This window comes from Nothobranchius furzeri, chromosome 5, assembly GCF_043380555.1.
Source record: "Nothobranchius furzeri strain GRZ-AD chromosome 5, NfurGRZ-RIMD1, whole genome shotgun sequence".
Taxonomy (NCBI): Eukaryota; Metazoa; Chordata; class Actinopteri; order Cyprinodontiformes; family Nothobranchiidae; genus Nothobranchius; species Nothobranchius furzeri.
This window is the reverse complement of record NC_091745.1, coordinates 70,602,603-70,623,315: the sequence shown is the minus strand read 5'-3', so window position 1 is coordinate 70,623,315 and position 20,713 is coordinate 70,602,603. Positions and strand designations below refer to the sequence as shown.

The window sequence follows — 20,713 nt, the reverse complement described above, 5'->3', positions numbered from 1 at the left end:
ATAGTGAGAAAAAATTCACCCCCCTCAGAGTTGTCATGAGTGTAAACTAGATCATTTAAACCTAAAACATGTTTTGGAACCAGGCTGTAAACATGTTTATTTCTGCTGTGAAACTGGTATTTTTAACATGGGAGTCAATGAGGATTTGCTCGCTTCTGACACCAGCCCCCAGTAGATGAGGGTGGAACTGCAATTTTTGTCACTTCCGTGTTGGCTTCATTTTCATACCAGTATTATGGGGGTTTCGTCTGCGGTGACGCAGGCATTGTACCGGTTTATCATGGTGAAGAAGGAGATGAGCCGAAAGGCTAAGCTCTTGATTTACCGGTCGATCTACGATCCTAACCTCATCTATGGCCACAAGCTTTGGGTAGTGACCGAAAGAACGAGATTGTGGATACAAGCGGCCAAAATAAGTTTTCTCAGCAGGGTGTCTTGGCTCTCCCTTAGAGATGGGGTTAGAAGCTCGGTCATCCAGGATGGGCTCAGAGGAGACCCGCTGCTCCTTCACAAGAAGAGGAGCCACTTGATATGGCTCTGGTATCTGGTCAGGATGCGTCATAGATGCTTCGCTGGTGAGGTTTTACAGGCCTGTTCACCTGAGAGGAGACCTAAAGGACGGCCCAGGACACACTGGAGGGACTATGTTTCTAGGCTGGCCAGGAAATGCCTTAGGGTTCCGGTTCCCCCGGAAGAGCTGGCCTAAGTGGCTGGGAAGAGGGAAGTCTGGGCCTCCCTGCTTAGGCTTCTGCCCCCGCCACCCAACTCCAGATAAGCAGATGAAAATACTCATCTTGTCTTGTGGTTTAAAGGTCAACATAACTCATATTTGAATACGTTTACAGCTCTATGAATACCAGATACTACTTTATTTTATTTATCCTGGTTTATTCCGACTCGATGTAGCTTAATTTATAGAATAAAATCCAATATTTTTGTCTTCTTTTTGCATGACTGTTTCAATGGATGTCGTGAAGCTGAAGTGGGATTTTGTTCTCAGTCTTCTGGCTCCTGTTAACTTTTTTGTGACTAGACAAAAAAAAAATACGGCAATGTAGCTCAATTCTCATGATAAATCCTTCAGCAGAATAACTCAGTGTGTTTACCCAGTAGTCTTTCTTGTTGTAAGTCAGCTGATTAATGGCTTCAACTCAAAACAAGGAATGCTGCTGAAGGTGATCTCCAAGAAAAGTTGTTTATGGTCCCCTGATGGACAATAAGGAAAGGGGGGAGGGGTTCTTCGAATGGTCTAATCGTTGTTTTATGTGCAGTTGTCTGTTCAGATTTGGATTTATTGTATTATTTTCATGAAGATTTATTTTGATTTATTTATAATGAGTGTCATGCACAGAGGAAAAGACTTTGTAGAGCTTTTTTTTCTTTAACACTAAATTTAAAATTAAAATTTAAGGTAAGCTCTTTTAAAAAAAATTCTTTAAATTCTGACTTGTGGCGCATTGAAAACAACACAGACTAACTGTCATGATCCTGCCATGCCCCGACCTCCATGCACCATCATTCATGTCATCAGCCTTCATTCATCACACCTGGTCCCCTCATCAAGCTCAAGCCACACACCTGCCTCTCCTGCTATACAAGATCCAGCCTGCTCTCCAACACTGCCAGATTATTGAACGCTCTTGCTTGTAGATCTTCCTTCCTTCCTTCCTTCCTTCCTTCCTTCCTTCCTTCCTTCCTGATCCATCGCTCATCCACCTTGTTTCCCTCCTCCACCTCGCTTCACGTCTGACCCTCGGCTGGAACCCTACCTGCATTCACTACACCCGCCTGTCCTCTACCACGTCTCTCGCCTGCTCCACGGACGTCTTACAGATCTTCCTGGTTCTGACCCATGCCTGTTCACAGGCTCTGTCTCTAGTCTCGCCCTACACATGTAACGCCACGTCTTAGCTTTTTGCTAATAAAGACTTTTAAAGTGCCTTACTGTGCCTCGGGCTCCTTACGGGTCTTCAAGTCCGGTCATTACACTAACATACTGTTGCATTATTATTACTATTATTAGTAATGCACTAATATGAAAATGTAGGCCGATCAAAATATCCAATCATAAAATCACTGTTATTTTTGATCATCGATATTTATGTAAAGATGTAAGAAATTGACAATACCCTGAAATATTGCAAAATTTCGTGTTTAGATATTGAATCGATATATAAAAGCAGTGAATTGATTTTGTTATTTTTTTGAGGATTTTTATGCAAACATTTACTATTTTTTTTGTGGGTACAATTCAGAGTTCAGCTAGGCTGCAGCAGATTTTACCACCTTTATTCTGACGGAACAAGATCTTGGATAAAGCTGGATGTTTTTTTTTAGACATGTCTGACCTAAGTCTTTCAATTAAAATCTCTCTTTTTGGAGTATTTCTCTTATCTGATGGCGCCATCGAGTGGCTGACAAGCATATCACACAAAGAATTTCTCCTTCCGTTTTTTTAAGATGCCGACTTCACCTTTCTGGTTTATAAATGTGCTTCTGTATCCGATAAACGGGGCAAAAACACATTATTGTACAAGTATTATGCTCATGCCATATTGTGTTCTCATATATTTATATTTTAAAGACTTTCTTGTCTGTGAAAAGTTCATCAACTCTGCGTCAGTCGAGGTATTCCTTAAATTTGAAGCATGTAAGCGGTAGTCTAACGCTATTGGTTAGCTCTGGTTGGCGCTCAGTTTCCTATTGCACGGAGGTCAGCGGGTCAGGGGGCGTGCTTAGCAAAAAAAAAAAAGACGTATTGCTGACATCACAGTACACGATAAGACAACCATCCATCCATCCATTTTCTGAACCCGCTCTGCCCACACAGGGTCGCGGGGGGCTGTTGCCTATCTCCAGCAGCCAACGGGCAATCAGGCGGGGTACACCCTGGACAGAGAGCCAGTCCATCGCAGGGCAACACAGAGACGCACAGGACAAACAATCATGCACACACACACTCACACCTAAGGACAATTTAGACAGACCAGTCAACCTAACAGTCATGTTTTTGGACTGTGGGAGGAAGCCGAAGTACCCGGAGAGAACCCACGCATGCACAGGGAGAACATGCAAACTCCATGCAGAAAGATCCCAGGCTGGGAAGAGAACCCAGGACCTTCTTGATGCAAGGCAACAGCTCTAACCACTGTGCCACTGCGCAGCCCTGATAAGACAACCACTTTTACAAATTTCTGAAAAATCATACATAATTTCTGAAAGGGTAAAAATTCAGAAATATACTTTAATTTCAGTCTAAAAAACTTGCAAATATTGTTTGACTTTTAGTATCGCTATATATTTTATTCTCTATCTAACCAAGTCAAGTCCAAATCCTAAACCTGGAATTTTAAGTCAGTCGACCAAGTGTGAATTTTTTTTTACAGCATGAAGAAATAACTCCTGGAATTTACAAGTAATTCTGAAAATGTCAGAATGGTTCTTGGACAAAACAAGCAGCAAAAACAACCAAACTCAATCAGAAAGGGAATGCTGATCAAACATTTAAATAAATACCGGGTATTATGTTTTTTTTCCTCAAGTCAGTAGTTCACAAGTCATTGCCGTCTTATTGTTTCTTCAAGTAAAGCCAAAGTCATCAGAATGATGACTCAAGTCCAAGTCACGTGACTCAATATGATTTATACTACTAATAATAGTTGTTTATCTATTTTAATATTGATTTTGATATTGTTCATGAGTGAGGGAAAGATCGACAGGCCAATTGGTGCTGCATCTGCAGTAATGCGGGCGTTGGACCGATCTGTGGAGGAGAGAGAGCTGAGCCGGAAGGCAAAGCTCTTGATTTACTGACCGATCTATGTTCTCATCTGTGGTCAGGCGCTTTGGGTAGTGAAAGAACGAGATTGTGGATACAAGCAGCCTAAATTAGTTTTCTCCGCAGGGTGGCTGTGCTGCCCCTTAGAGATAGGGTGAGAAGCTCGGTCATCCGGGAGGGGCTCGGAGTAGACCCGCTGCTCCTCCAAATCGAGAGAAGCCAGTTGAGGTGGCTAAGGTATGTAGTTAGGATGCCTCCTGGACGCCTCCCTGGTGAGGTTTTCCAGACACGTCCGACCGGTAGGAGACCTAAAGGAAGACCCAGGACACGCAGGAGTGACTGTCTCTCAGCTGGCCCTGGAACACTTTAGGATTCCCCAGAGGAGCTGGCATAGGTGGCTGGGGAGAGGGAATTCTGGGCCTCCCTGCTTAGGCTGGCGCCCCTGCGACCTGACCCTAGATAAGCAGCCAAAAATGGATGGATGGATGGATATTGAGTGAGAAAACATTAAATAATACAATTTTATAAAATTATACGTGACAAGGTGGAGTAACGAGGGCCCGGGCAGTTTGTTATTCCACCTTGCCACATATAGAGTAAATGTTTCAATCCTAATCATGCATTCATAGCTCTCTTCAACTTTTCTCCATCCTTTCTTACAGTATCTGTTCCAGATTCTGAAATTAAGATTTATTAATCTATAAAGTCTTACTAAACATTTGATCTACGCTGTTTTTATACAACACATGACACAAAATGAAGTTCAGTCTATGGCCTCAAGTCCTAGAGTGTTTCTAAAGGAGAGTCTAAATGGGCGTGGTCTGTTTATAGAAGATTATTTACAAATTGGAGACGTTCAAGTGACAAGTTCTGTCCAATGGCTATTTATTTTTCTATTTGTTTGGAGTTTATCATAAACAAAATCCAGCAAACTAAAGCTATCAGTTTATTACATGACATTACGTTCATTGTTCTTCTCAACCCAAATTTCAATAGCTCCTCTGTCAACTCCCAGTTTTCCCAGCTGCTGGGATCTTTCCACCATCCACGCATTTTCCCTATCCGGTGCGTGTCTGCGTCAAAGGGACACGAACTTCTGCTCAAGTCCCTGACTAACAGTGTGTGTGTTTTAGTGTTGACGTTGTTTGAATGGGCTGCATTTTAAGCAGCAGCTGGCCAAGCCGCGCAAGCTCCCGCGGCGGGGGAATCGTTCTTGGCAGACCATCACTTTATGGCACAACACCCCAAAGTGGGTTCAAAAAGCGCACCACGCAGGAGTCTGAGCGCAGACGGGGTTCAGACTTCACAGGACGAAGGAGCGTCACTTGGCGGATTATAAACACACCTCCCTCTCGCTTTGAGTCTTTAAGTCCCCCCAAAAATAGCCCTTTTGGAGCGAATTTGTGGCGTAACTGAACATGCCCGCGACATATAGAAGAATATTTGCGTAAGTAACGGATTTTACCTTAAAACACAGAAAACGGAAACGATCAGCCTGACTGACGCACAGGTGAGTTAAAATTTGAAACTTCTGAGAATTAATTTCACAATTGATATTTTCATTATTATACATTTTATTATTAGAAACTAGGTTCAAAATGTCTCATTTTTTTTAAAGCTTGAATAGTTTTCTGTCATCCATTTCCTCCTAAGAATATCCACAATTTCTATCATGCTTTGAGTTTTTGCAGGATTAGTGACTGTGCACAAAATCCAGCGTTTAACATAAACGTGTATCTGAGATTATTGCAAGTTATGCAGCACTCAGGCGCAGATATGACACTCCATGGAGAAGGTTTTAAAAAGCCATTATGAACCAGATGAAGAGCAGAGATGCTTTGACAAGGGACAGGTGGAAGGTCTGGACTTGATTTTCCTTCCTTCCTTTCAGTGTGTTGTAATCCATGTTGTGCAAGCCTCTGGGGGAGGAAAGCTGACCTGTGTTCATCTGAGTTGTGCAGGACCAGCCCACAGTGCTGGAGCCGACCAGAACTTCAGGAGTCTGGTGGTGATTTGAGTTAAGGGTTGTGCCAGTGGGGCTCTGTTTGCCACATGAAGGTGTTACAAGTGCTTAAAACCGCTGGATGTGGGTGTGTAGCCAGGTGTTTATTGTCTAAAACTTCTTACTTACATTTTTCTCCAGTTTTTCCATCTTCTGTGTATCAAGTCTGGGATTTAAGTAAATTAATTCACCCATGAATGAAAGAAAATTAACCTAAAATGTAAATTTTTCAGGTTTAAATTGTCCATTTATTGCAAGTTAGACGTTGAAATAAAAGAAAGGACTATATTGACATTGTGGATGTGAAAAATATGCTTGAAGTGTCGCAAATTAGTAAAGTCACTGCAGAAATTCCCATTTTCATGATGTTTTTCCAGGTCTGACTGCGATAGAAGTTATTTGATGCACGTTTTATTCAGAGACTATCTTAGTTCAGCTCTCAGATTGACCAGCAGGTTTAGTTACAGGAATAAAGTTCAACAGGCATTTGCAACTCTGCGCTCAGAGTTGTTGCACCTACTCAATCACAACAAATTCCCAGAGTGAGAGCTCCTTTTCAGGATCTGACTAATTGATGGATCAAACTTGGGGCTTACAAAGAAGGCAATTTAATCTCCTGATTATTCAATGAGCTGAACTTGGTTTCACTGGGCTCGGCTCAGTGTAGCTCATCCACGAAGAACGATGAAAGCGCTAAACGGCGACTCTTAAAGAGTAACACAGTCGCCTTATGAAATGACTGTTGGTGAGTGTCATGGTTAAAAATGGGGGGATGGACCACGAGCTGACAAAAACCTTCCCCTGACTGCAGTCCAGCCGTGTGTTTATCTCAGCAGCTCACATAGACAGGCTGAGCCGACCTTTCAGTTTCTGTAGAAATTTTGGGGTTTGAAAGAATGTGGGAAGGCTGGGCTCTAACTCAATTGGAGATTTTACATTTCCCATTATTGAATCAGAAAAGACTCCACAAACAAACAACAAATGGGTTGTGACCAGGCTTAGACTGGGCAGAAAATTTGGGCCTGGGATTATACCTTCCAGCTGGCCATGAGAGCGTGAAGGGGTGCAACTCGCGTACGTCTCTTAATTCTACAGGCTGTCTTTGCGGAAGAAGTAGGAGGGGGGCCCACTTTGCCCACAGTGGGCAACGGTCCACCAGAAAATGCCCGATATGCCAGATATCCTGTCCGCTCCTGGTTGTGCCCATGTACGTTTTTGTAAAGTTGAATGAAATTATGATTTTATCAGTGTAGGGTTAGGTAAATTGAGAACTTTAGGAGCTCAATATATATATATATTAACTCTACTTGGGACCAATAAGCTGTGATACTCTATCTAAATATAGAATATCACCCTGCCTGGTCTTTATTGTGTTTAATCAGAAGATTCTAGGATTCTTTATTTATTAGGGGATTGTACACACTTTGTTTTGTTTCAGAAAACAGTCAAGTTTACAAAAGTAAGAATTTATTTTACAAACAATTAAAACTTGACAAATTGGTTAACTATTATTTACTATAGTGGATGGAACTAAAGGTGATGTCTGCGTACTTAAAATTCTATTTAAATGAATAAAATCCATTATTATAATAATTTCTTTATTCAAAAAAATTAATGAAACAAATGATAATTTTTTCTCTCAGCTGTGTTGTTGTGGCTTTAATGGGGCCCAATGTTATACTATTCCCCGAGGCCCCAAATCTCTAGCAACACCCCTGAAGATGATTTATTAAACTATAAAATATTCTTTAAATTGTTTTTAAAAGAGTGTGTTTATTCTTGACCAACGCTACTTTCATGACACAATATAAATCATCACTTTCATGAAAATGTAAGTTCTTTAGTCATCTCGTAAGTTAATTATCCATGATGATAATTTTTAGTATTTCTAATTGAAAATAATAAAAACATGTTTTTTGTGAATTTCGTGTTTAAAAAAACATCAAAATACATTTTATTAGTATTTTTTTGTAATCATACAAATTAAATATAAACATTTATTTTAATTGCAGCCAAAACTGCTAATGATATTTTAGTTCTACAAGTTAAAACCTGAATTTATTTGGATTTAAAATGCACCGTTGCCTGCTGGATTATTCCGACCCAGCAAATGTTATTGTCAGCGTGATTCAGAGCCAAATATGGTCCTGGTTGTCTTTTATTGAGCTGCGAGGGAGGACCTCCCATTGCTCAGATATGAACGTGTCCTCTTCACACTGGAGCTGTAAATGCAGGCGATGCCTGACAATATCTAAAAAAAGATCTCAGCACCAAATAAGACAAAAGCTTTCAGTGTGAGCTGGTGCAGCACTTCGCATCCATGTCACTTCATTTCTTTAGAGATAAGCAGAATCTTTTAGTGACCCGGGGTCAGACGTGTCACGAACTTCAACAATGTCCATGGCCTTTGGTTTTCCTCGTGGTGGATTATTTCCCCATGAGTCAGATTATTTTAGATGGGTGGAAGTGGCACAAAGAGTGCAGCTCAGGACACGTTTTATAGATATAATTTTTTCACATCTGGTTAGGATTTATCGTCACTTGTTAAAAGTGTTGACATCGGGACGATCCAACTGTTTTTCCACTTTAAAACATTAGTGTTAAAATGTTATATCAAGCTAATCAATGAGATCACTCTCATGTGCCACCAATTTAAAGCTCAGGGTTACAGCATTGCATATAAAGCAGATAAAGGTCATTTTTTGGGTTTAATGAGGGGTGAAGCAGGGGGCTAGTTTTTGGCCAGTCGCAACTATTTCTTCAGTTTCTCTGCAGCTTTTGAGATTCTGGGCAACAACAAGGAAATACTTTGTGGAGTGATCACACCTGGCCAAACTTTTCATTTTAACAAGACTATTTTATTCTGATTTAGCAGGAAATATTGTGCTAATGAGTGAGCTTTAGAGCTAAAAGGCTTTACAATTTTGCTTTTTATGATGTATGGAAGAGGATTAGGGCCACTGAAGATTTTTTTCTCAGAACTGACATTGATCTCAAAATTCAGACTTTAATCTCAAAAATCAGAACTCTGACTTAAATCTCAGCAGTCAAATTTTTTCTCAGAATTGTGAGATTAAAGCCAGACATTAATCAGAAGTGAGACTTCTGAGATTAAAGTCGCAATTCTGATTTTAATCTCAAAACTCTGACTTTAATCTCAAAAGTCAAAATCCTGACTTAAATCTCAGGATTCTCACAATTTTCTCAGAATTGTGAGATTAAAGTCAGACTTCAATCTTTCTGACCTTAATCTCAGAAGTGAGAATTTTGAGATTAAACTCGCGATTCTGACTTCAATCTCATAATTTTGACTATAATCTCAGATCTCTGATTTTAATCTCATAATTTTGACTTTAACCTCAAAAGTCATTATTCTGAGACTTCTGATTTGAAAGTTGGACTTCGAAATTTAATCTTAGAATTCTGACTTTAATCTCAAAGTCATAACCCTGAGTTTATAGTCAGAATTCTAACTTTATTCTCAAAATTATGACTTGAATCTCAAAAGTCATAATTCCGAAATTAAAGGCAGAATTTTGACAATGAAGTTAAAATTCTGATTTTAATCTCCAGTCATAAATCTGAGATTAAAGTCAGACTTCTTCCTTTAATCTGAAAATTCTCACTTTTATCCAAGAATTCTGACGTTGATTTTAAAAAATTCTAATCTGAGAACTTTGAGATTGATTTCAGAAGGCAGAATTCTGAGAAGAAGAGGCAAAAACACAGAGATTATTGTCCTTATGAGTCTTTAGATTGAAGTAAAGATTCTAAGATTAAAGTGAGAATTATTATTTTTGTCTTTAATTACATTTTTACTGGCAGTCAGGCGATTTGTGCAACTCAGGGGAATAGAAGCTGGGCCTTTGCTTTTTAAACGTGTAAACATTTACTTTCCGTTTTCCTGACACTTGATCTGTCATGCATTATTTTCCATATTAAAACCCAGCAAAACCTTTTTTCTCTTTGTTTTCCCGGCTTTGTTTTTCTCAGCAGGCCTCAGTTCGAGCAAATGTGTTGTCACACATAGTCTGAAACCTCCATCCGTCTTTTGCACACCCCCCCATTTTTCGGAGTGGCACGCGTTTGTGAGTTCACACACTCGATGACAGCAAACCTGCCTAAAACAGATGGCTTCCCGCTCGCCTTAAAGCTCTTCATAAATTTCATGGGTTGAACCACGAGCGCTTCAACACGCCTCTGTCTTCGGTGCCTGCAATACCCCTTGACCCCCTCCTCCTCATTCTGTCACCACCATCTGTTTGCGCCACCACCAGAAGGATGACTTGCTGTGCTTCGGGCTTGTCCGGATGTGCAGTTGCAGTCTGCAGCTCAGACTCGTGGAAAAAACAGCCAGTAGAGTGAGAGTCACAGAGAGCCCGGGAAACTGAAGGAAAGAAGATCAGAGGGATCCACCTGTCCCACAAAGGAAGGGGGACCACCCCCTACCTGATCCATCTGTTTGCAGGGGGGACCTTGCACAGCCAGGAAGGCAACAGGGACTATGCAGCTGGGTCTAGTGGCGCTGGCGATGATCATTCTCAGCTCCATGGGTCACAGCGATGTTCTCAAGCTCTCCAAGGCGAGAAGGCAGACAAGGGGTGAGTTCACACTTACTCTGTATTCTCGTTTCTTTTTCTTTCCTCTTCCATTGCAGCAATCCTGCTTTTCATTTCTAACATCTGACTCATTGTGGTGGATGTGTTATAAACATGTAATAAGCAAAGTAAAGCTAACATTTTGTTTATTTTCCCATCATTCCTATTTGTTTTTTCAAGGCGGGTTATGTTAGGTTCAGAGTTTCCCCGGAATGGCTCAGCTGTCTTGCTCTTTTGAGATTATGCCTCACTGAGTTTATGTAAAACTTTTAATCGGTATTAGAGTTGTTTAGAGAAGGATTTTTGATGGATTCCCTCTCAAAGCCTCTGCTCGTTTCGTGTCTGGCTGCGTGGGCACGTAATAGAGTACCTGACAGTTCTAAGCCCTCACTTGGAACATGCTGCCGGTCTTGTTGCAAGCATTTTTCTGACCTCACGCAGATACAATGACAGCGTTCAGTACATCACAGGCCTCAGAATTTATTCTTCTTTTGCACACGAGGAGCTTTTAGCAAAGGTCAAGCTCGACCCACCTCTCGTAGCCAAAATACATTCAATACCGCCATAGGCCACAGTAACAGCTGTCCCTCTAAAATAAATCACACATACTGGGACGGGATACCTATGAAAGCTGGATAATTTAGCAAAATATGGTAAACACACAACCGCAGAGTGATGATGCCAGAGGGTAACTGCCAACACTCATGATTCCCTTTAAAGGGTATCTTTTGTGCAGCTACGCAGGTCTCTATTCCCTCTATAAACACTCCAAACATAAAAGTAAAAAAGAAAATCGTCCCCTGTTTAGGTTGGATTTGAAAGACTATGTACCTAAAACAGTTGGTTTCAAAAAGTCCTCGTTTGTGATGTCACAAACAGGGAAATAGCAGCGAATCTACTCCAAGCCTCTCCCAAATGTCTTAGCTTCTCAGCTTATAGCAGCCTAAGTGGGGGGTGTGGTCAGCAATAACTTGCTTTCTTAAAGGTGCAATTTGTAAAAATGATATCCTGTAGTCAAATTAGGTACCTGCAGTCCATTTTTCTAAGCAATACATTTACTTTCATGACTGTTGCTAGTTAGGATTAGTGCCAGAAGATTCTAGTTGACAATGAAAGACAATTCATACACCATATGTTGATAAGTAGATAAATGCATTGTTATATCTGGTGTTGGCAGTCGGGTGTTTTATGTTACGGAGCATTTTCTACACGTATTACGGTAATATTTCTCCAGCACTGGAAGTACAATTGTTTGCCATTTTGCTGTTAGCTTGCTGATATAGTTCTGAACGACTCATTAAAGGAAGTAAAACGCCACAGTTGACTCATTATTCACTTCACACACACATTTCACTGTAATATTGAGTTGTTAGTAATTAAAAGAAAAGCTTGAGATGTTTTTAGAACAGACTATTTGCTTCTAATTTACCATTAGCATAGTTAGCTCAACATTAGCCTCTAGCTTTCTTTACCCGATATTAGAGTAAAACAAAACGATGATGTGGCTTCTTAGGGGTACAAGAAATAACTTCTGGGTTGCTCCAGTATATTGGATTTGGTTCTTTAAACAACTCTGGTGTTTTTTGCTTGCTGAATTACAAATGTCTGGCTGTGATGCTGTGTTAGCTTACTACAGATCTGGCAAACTCCGAGTGAAAGCAGTAACTATGTCCTGCTTTCATTTATTTAGAAAGAAGAAAAACTGAAAACACCCCAGCCGGCTGAATTAAATCTGTTTCAATATAACCTTCTGTCCAACATGATTGAGACATTAGACTGTTTTGTGAATATTTTGCAGTAGAATTCTTACAAATTGCACCTTTAAAGTGGCAGAGCCCTGAAACAGCTTATTCTGGAAGGCACTGAAAATGTCAAGAATAAAACTGCTATCAGGCTTGTGACAGCTTCCAGGATCACCCAGAGTCAATGGAAGTCGCTGCACGTCTGAAACTGAAGGACCAGATCAATGCAGTGGCAGAAACAGCTTCTTATGAATCTCTGCTTTGTAATATAAAACTTTTAACTGAACCCTTTAAACTGTCACACCAAGCTGAAGCTGATTAGCTTCCAAATATCCAAGATGTTTGTAATTTACACGTCTGATTTACTGCTTTTATGTCTTTTGTGTGATCAGATTCACTTATTGTCAACGGCACCCCCGGGTAGGAAAACAGCTGACAATTGAAAATCCTCATGCATTATTTGTATTGTTCCTCGCCAGCCTCTTGTGTTAAATCTCAGAATGAATTCAGTTGCACACAGAGATCTAAGACGTCTCATTCTCAGCTGTGAGTTTTGATTTCACCACATTACTCATGATTTGTAACCAATAAAACTTGGCTCTATTATTAATGCCCGTTGCTATTAATCAGGCATGGAGTAATCAGTTCCTGGAAGGACACTTTAACACATTTTGCCTTTGACTTATCTGTGGGAGGCAGCGGCGCGGTAGATTGATTGCCGTATGAGAGTCAGTAGAGCTGATAGCGAGGGGCAATGAATCAACTGTTGTTTTAGTTCATGAAAGTTCAGGATGTGCACTGTAACACTCGTTTCCTAGAAACGATCTGGACTACTGTTTCTCCGTGCCTCCGTTTAATTTCTTTTAGAGGATGAGGGGATGATGAAAAAGACATGTTAATGTGCTGCGTGTTCCACTGGAAGACATTTACTGATTTTTTGCCTGAAAGCACTTGTTCTGCACTCGTCCTCGTACTGTTGTAATTCTTTTTACACCCCCAGCCGTTTCTAGAGCCAACCAGCTGACTCTTGTTTAAATGTCAGCCGTACTTCTTCTGCGTTTCTGTACAGTTTTGAAATAAACAACAAGCAACTGTTCAAACAAAGATGTTTGGCCTGCCTTGCTCAAAGTGAGCTGTTTTCCTAGGCTCTTTAAAATTCTGGCTTTACTACGACTATTAGTGAAGACGGAACAAAATATTAAAGTTGCACAGTTTTATAAGCTGTGGATGACTTCCCGGTCTCATTTCCTATTAAAAGTTTGTTTTCATGTGATGATACAACTCGTTCCATTGCATCACTGTGATCCCTGGTTTTTCTGTGCATTTGTTTTCCACAGTTAGTACTGAAGGACCACCATCTTGCCCCAAAGGCTGTGACCGATGCTCTGAGTACAATGGCTGCATTAAATGTAAGCCCAAGCTCTTTATCTTCCTGGAGCGCAATGACATCCGACAGATAGGAGTGTGCCTCCCCTCCTGCCCTGTGGGATACTATGGCACGAGGAATCCAGAAGACAACAACAGATGCACACGTGAGTTTTGTGAACAGGATGTGAGTGAGCATGCATGTGCACGAGCGGTCCTTGTTCTTAACGCCAATGGATGTCAACTCAAACCTGTCTGACTATGTGTGCATTTGTTCAGTGCTGTATAGAGTTTGTGTATTTAGTTTGATTATTTAGTATATCTTTGTTTATTATTACATAGACCTGAGGGGTCAAACTCAAGCTAGTGTGGAACTAACTGGGCTGCAACTTGTGTCAGCAAATTCCCAATGGTAGTTTGTCCAGAATGTGCAACTTTGAAGATACATTTCGTGTCAAAATAGTTGGCAGTCATTGTGTGCATCAGGAACCTGACTTAAATGTTTTTCAATTTAGTCTCCATAAGACAAGCGCATCAGATGAAACTACTTTTGGGACAAGTATGATAAAATAATCAGTGCGAATGAAACTGAGATAATTTGCAAAACAAAGAGAACTAAGGAAGGCCTTTTGTGGCTTAAAAGCTGCAATAGCAAATCTGCAAAACGAGTTAGCATAAAACCTTTTTCTCATGCTTCTTAAAATTCTAACATGTACAATAATAATTAATTAATGAAGTCATTCTCTTGCATTTGTCTGAAAACCTCCCGGTCTCACTGGGCCAACGTGCTTACAGATTTACCTGGGTCCTCTACTCATAACACGCGGGCGTATTTAGCACCAGAACACCACTGGTGTAAGAGGTTCTCCACTCAATAACATCAGAGAAGGAGAAACAGCCGGCTGCTACCACTTCAGCTTTAGAGTCCCAAAAAAGAAAAACACCATTTGAAGTCAGACAACAAAAGACATTTGGATCTAGAAAATGGCAACCGTCACCTTACCGTTGTGGAGGAGTTTGAGTGCCCTAATGATCCTAGGAGCTATGTTGTCTGGGGCACTTTGTTCCCCTGGTAGGGTCTCCCATGACAAATGGATGTTAGGTGAAGGGTGAGACAAAGAACGGTTCAGAAGATCTTTCATGGAAGTAAAAACAAAGAGTCGGAGTACCTGGCCCAGAGGGTTACCGGGGTCCAACCCTGGAGCCAGGCCTGGGGTTGGGGCCCATGAGCGAGCGCCTGGTGGCCGGGCTTTCGCCCACGGGGCCCGGCTGGGCCCAGCCCGAACCGGATACATGGGCTCATCCAACTGTGGACCCACCACCCGCAGGAGGAACATGAAGGGTCCGGTGCAGAGTGGATCGGGTGGCAGATCGAGGCGAGAGCCTTGGCGGTCCGACCCCCAGACAAGGAAACTGGTTATTGGGACATGGAACCTCACCTCGTTGGCGGGGAAGGAGCAGGAGCTTGTGGCAGAGGTTTAGCGGTACCGGCTAGATATAGTCGGACTCACCTCGACACATAGCATTGGCTCTGGAACCCAAGTCCTTGAGAGGGGTTGGACACTCTCCTTTGCTGGAGTTGCTCTGGGTGAGAGGCGGAGGGCTGGGGTTGGCTTTTTGTTAGCCCCAAGACTCTCTGCCTGTGTGTTGGGGTTTACCCCGGGGGATGAGAGGGTAGCTTCCCTGCGCCTTCGGGTTGGGGAACGGGTCCTGACTGTTGTTTGTGCTTATGCGCCAAATATCAGTTCAGATTACCCACCCTTTTTAGAGTCCCTGCTAGAGTGCTAGATAGTGCTCCATCAGGGGACTCCATTGTCCTGCTGGGGGACTTCAATGCTCACGTGGGCAATGACAGCATGACCTGGAGGGGTGTGATTGGGAGGAACGGCCCACCTGATCTGAACTCGAGTGGTGTTTCGTTATTGGACTTCTGTGCAAGCCGCAGTTTGGCCATAACGAACACCATGTTCGAACATAAGGATGCCCATCGGTACACTTGGTACCAGGGCAGCCTAGGTCACAGGTCAATGATAGACTTTGTAGTTGTATCACCTGACCTATGGCCATATGTTTTGGACACCCGAGTGAAGAGAGGAGCGGAGCTGTCAACTGATTGCCACTTAGTGGTGAGTTGGATCAGATGGCAGGGGAGGATGCCGTGTAGACCAGGCAGACCCAAACGCATAGTGAGGGTCGGCTGGGAACGCTTGGCAGAAGAACCTGTCAAGACGGTCTTCAACTCCCACCTCCGGCAGAGCTTCGACCGCGTCCCGGGAGCAGTGGGGGACATCCACTCCGAGTGGGCCTTGTTCCACTCTGCGATTGTTGAGGCAGCTGTTGCTAGCTGTGGTCGCAAGGTGGCTGGTGCCAGTTGGGGTGTCAACCCCCGTACCCACCAGTGGACACCAGAGGTTCGGGGAGCCGTCAGGCTGAAGAAGGATGCCTACAGGGCGTGGCTGGTCTGTGGGTCTCCGGAGGCAGCAGACGGGTACCGGATAGCCAAGCGGGGTGCAGCAGTGGCAGTTGCCGAGTCAAAATCTCGGGCGTGGGAGGAGTTTGGTGAGACCATGGAGAAAGACTATCGAGCAGCACCAAAGAGGTTCTGGCAAACTATCCAGCGCCTCAGGAGGGGAGGCAGCAGCTCGCTCACACCATTTACAGTGGGGATGGGGAGATGCTGACATAAACTGGGGCTATAGTCGGGCGGTGGAAGGAACACTTTGAGGAGCTCCTCAGTCCCACCTACTCGCATTTCGAAGAGGAGCCAGAGCCGGGAGACCTGGGGATGGACTGTTCAATCTTGGGGGCAGAAGTTGCTGAGGTAGTCAAACAACTACACAGCGGCGGAGCCTCAGGGGTGGATGAGATTCGTCCTGGGTATCTCAAGGCTATGGATGTTGTAGGGCTGTCGTGGTTGACACGTCCCTGCAAAATTGCGTGGTCATCGGGGGCAGTTCCTGTGGAGTGGCAGACCGGGGTGGTGGTCCCCATCTTTAAGGAGGGTGACCTGAGGGTGTGTTCCAAATACAGGGGGATCACACTCCTCAGCCTCCCTGGAAAGGTCTACGCCAAGGTACTGGAGAGGAGGGTCCGATCGATAGTTGAATTTCAGATTGAGGAGGAACAATGTGGTTTTCGTCCTGGCCGTGGAACTGTGGACCAGCTCTATACCCTTGCAAGGGTGATGGAGGGGGCATGGGAGTTTGCCCAACCAATCCACATGTGTTTTGTGGATTTGGAGAAGGCTTATGACCGTGTCCCCAGGGGCACCCTGTGGGGGACGCTCCAGGAGTATGGAGTGGGTGGCTTTCTGTTAAGGGCCATTCAGTCCCTTTACCAGAGGAGCGTGAGTTTGGTCCGCATAGGCGGTAGTAAGTTGGACCTGTTCCCGGTGAAGGTTGGACTCTGCCAGGGCTGCCCTTTGTCACCGGTTCTGTTCATAACCTTTATGGACAGGATTTCTAGGCACAGTCTTGGTGTGGAATGTGTCGAGTTTGGTGGCAGGAGAATTTCGTCTCTGCTTTTTGCGGATGATGTGGTCCTCCTAGCTTCATCCAGCTTTGACCTTCACCTCTTGCTGGGTAGGTTCACGGCGGAGTGTGAAGCGGCTGGGATGAGGATCAGCACCTCCAAATCTGAGACCATGGTTCTCGACTGGAAAAGGGTGGCTTGCCAACTCTGGGTCAGGCAAGAGTTCCTACCTCAAGTGGAGGAGTTTAAGTATCTCAGGGTCTTGTTCACGAGTGAGGGTAGGAGGGATCGGGAGATCAACAGGCGGATTGGTTCAGCGTCTGCAGTGATGCGGACGCTGAGCCGATTTGTCGTGGTGAAGAGGGAACTGAGCCAGAAAGCCAGGCTCTCGATTTACTGGTCGATCTACGTCCCAGTCCTCACCTATGGTCATGAGCTTTGGGTAGTGACCGAAAGAACGAGTTCGCGGATACAAGCGGCTGAAATGAGTTTCCTCCGTAGGGTGGCCAGGCTCAGCCTTAGAGACGGGGTGAGGAGCTCGGACATTCGGAAGGGACTCAGAGTAGACCCGCTGCTCCTCTGGATCGAAAGGAGTCAGTTGAGATGTTTTGGGCATCTGGTCAGGATGCCTCCTGGATGCCTCCCTGGGGAGGTGTTTCAGGTATGTCCTGCCGGCAGGAGGCCCCCGGGTCGACCCAGGACACGTTGGAGAGGTTACATCTCCAGTCTGGTCCGGGAACGACTTGGGGTCCTGCTGGAGGGACTGGTGGAGTTGGCTGGGGAGAGGACGGTCTGGAGCTCCCTAGTTGGGATGCTGCCCCTGCGACCCGGACCCGGATAAGCGGAGGAAGACGACGACGACGAAAATGGCAACTGACGTTTAGCACTCATTTACCAAGGCAATGTGGGTTCCGGTTTCTTGCTGATGTGGCCTGGGGATGATAACTGATGGGATGGGTGGGAGTTCTGTGACCATGTTTGTGTTTAAAAGTTTGCTTTTTTTGCAGATTCAATGAAAAAAATTTGCACGACATTCACAGTAAATGTTGCACAAATATGACCATTCATTAGCATTTTAACATAATTCGTGTTTTCTCATATGCATGTGACAAAAAACGTCCATTCATTCATTTTTCCACTCAAGACGCTGATAACTGTCTCTCATGTCATTGTCTGTTGTGGGAGTGGTTCCAGAAATTTTAACTACTGTCCCACAACATTAGCACCATAAAGACTCACAACCCTAAATACAGCTGGTTGAACTGAACCAACCTTTCCAAATAACCTAAATCAGGAGGCTCACAATAAGAAACACAAGTGTTTTCAACTATCAACTAAAAAATATTTGATTAGGAATTTATTTTCAGTTCAGCATAATGCATGGAGGACCCTGGGAGGTGCGGAAGTGCTGTGGTTTGGCGAGACCCACAATTGTTTGGTCCTATAGTTACTTTTGGTCTGAAATATGTTACTGGCAGAGGTTTTTAGACAAATGTGAGGTAACGACTTTTTATTAAACACCACAATATATTTATATCTAAACTATGTCAATTTGTTAAGTGGCATGAAAAAAGTGTTTTAAGCCAACTTGTTCTCCAAATTTGCAATAACAGCTTTAAGAATCCACAAGTACAACAGAAACATTTGTTAAAATAAAGCCTTTTTGTATTTGTTTTGTGATATCTTTTGAGAAGAACCAGCATATACTCCAGTAATTCAGTTACTGTCGAACCTTTATTCTGCTGCTTTCACAGGGAACTCACCATACAACAACTAAGCTTCTTCCTCTGGTCTACCTAGAGGTCACAAAGAACTAACCGGCACAACAATGCTCCCCCTAGTGACTCTTAGCCACAAAACACTTTATAGTCACTTAACTACATCCCCCTCCCCCTGACAAAATCAGTTCGAAATCAACCCGGTAAGGAGGATAAAAGTCACAACAAAAACAATCCTTACTCCTTAAGGAAACCAACTAGACTACCAGGTTAAATTTTACTCTGTTACCTTCGTATATCTACATAACCAAAACAGGAAAGAAAAAAAAAATTCACTCCCAGGCTAAACAAAGTCCTTTAAGTGAGCAGGAGCCTTCCTGCTCCTCTGTGACCTCCTCATCTGAGGCTCTTCACTCCTTGGTGTAATCTCCACGTTTTCTTGTTGTGATCCCCCAGCAGTAGCCTCCTCTGGCTCAGCGTGGACCAGTTGCTTACTGTTGCCCTGGGAGACAGCTTCAACTTCTGCGTTCCCTGCCGTTGTTATTTTGAAGATGTCATTGTAGCGTCCACATGCCTGTGACGCACCTGATCAATATGTCTTCTCACTCTTTGTACTAAGTGTTACTTGGTATGAAACTGGACCAGTTTTTGTTGACACCACTCTTGGTATCCAGGCAGCACCAGAGCTGAAGTTCTTTGTGAGAACAAAGTCCCCCTCATCTAGACTCCTGGCCTTAGAATGAAGATCATGGAAATGCTTCTGCTCCATCTGTTTACTGATCACCCGACTCTTGAAGTCTGGATGTATCAAATCCAGCGTCGATATGAGCTTCCTTCCACACAAGAGTTCTGCTGGAGATTTCCCGGTAGTAGACTGTGGGGATATTCGATAGCCAAAAAGAGCTCTGGCTTGGTTTCCACTGACTCCCCCACACTTTTCTTCATCAGATTTTTGAAAGTCTCCATAGCTCTCTCGGCTAGCACATTTGAGGCAGCATGGTACGGCGCTATTTTTATATGCCTAATACCGTTCTTCAGGGCGAACTCTTGGAACTCTTCACTTGTAAAACACGTACCATCATCCGACACGAGGACTTCTGGTAGTCTATAACGACGAAAAGTCTCCCTTAGACACTTGATGGTTGCGGCAGATGTGGAGTTGTTCACTGCGTGTACTTAAGTCCACTTGGAAAAAGCATCCACTTGGATCAGGAACATTTTGTCCATGAAGGGGCCTGCATAATCATTGTGGATTCGTTGCCAATGTCGAGCAGGAACCTCCCATGGATGTAATGGAGCCATTGCCGGATTATTCCTATTTTCCCTGAAAAATGGTACAGGTCTTTACTAGCATCTCCACCTCTTTATCCATGTTTGGCCACCACATGCAGCTGCGAGCCAATCCTTTCATTCTTGTTATTCCAGGGATGGGAGTCATGAAGTTGTTGTAGGAGTGCTGCATGGCCCTGTGGGCAAATAATTACTCTTCCTCCCCACAATATACAACCCTCCTGAGTGCTCTTTTCTTTGGAAATAGGGTGTCAGTGCCGACTCCTCCACTGCTCTGGGCTGCCCTCTTAGTATGAACTCCTGCACCTGGCTCATGACCGGATCCTTCTCTGTCCCTTCTTTTATCTGGGCTGCACTCACCAGTGGAACATCACTGTCCTGGAACATCAACACACGCTCTTCTTCTCCTGTGGTTTCCTTAGTTTCTTCCTCCCTTGGACATAACGGCAACCTGCTCAAGGCATCTGCATTGCCATGGTCTTTACCCACTTTGTACACAATGGTAAAGTCGTAAGCTCCCAGGGTCACTGCCCACCTCTGAATACGTGGTGAAGCCATCTGTGGCGCTGCCCTCATTTAATTAAATAATGAAATCAGTGGTTGATGGTCAGTGACGATGGTGAACTGATGTCCATTGAGGTACCTGTGGCACCTCTTAACGCCAAACACCACCGCTAGGCCCTCTTTGTCCAACTGTGATTAATTCTTTTCCGCTGACTCGAGTGTCCTTGAGACAAACCCTATGGGTT

General features: G+C 43.6%; 1 protein-coding gene across 3 annotated transcripts in view; it reads left to right on the top strand.

Moving 5' to 3' along the window:
• rspo1 (R-spondin 1) overlaps nucleotides 1–20,713 on the top strand; it is a 59,110-nt gene that overhangs the window by 20,601 nt on the left and 17,796 nt on the right. Inside the window, exons 1-3 of one of the 3 annotated variants that reach the window (XM_015950063.3) lie at nucleotides 4,770–5,288; nucleotides 9,777–10,381; nucleotides 13,458–13,652. In XM_015950063.3, coding sequence (XP_015805549.1) covers nucleotides 10,285–10,381; nucleotides 13,458–13,652 — 292 coding nt within the window. In that variant the 5' untranslated portion in view covers nucleotides 4,770–5,288; nucleotides 9,777–10,284. Of the gene's footprint in view, nucleotides 1–4,769; nucleotides 5,289–9,773; nucleotides 10,382–13,457; nucleotides 13,653–20,713 lie in introns of those variants that run through there. The other 2 variants (XM_015950062.3, XM_070551854.1) reach the window with 2 other exon arrangements.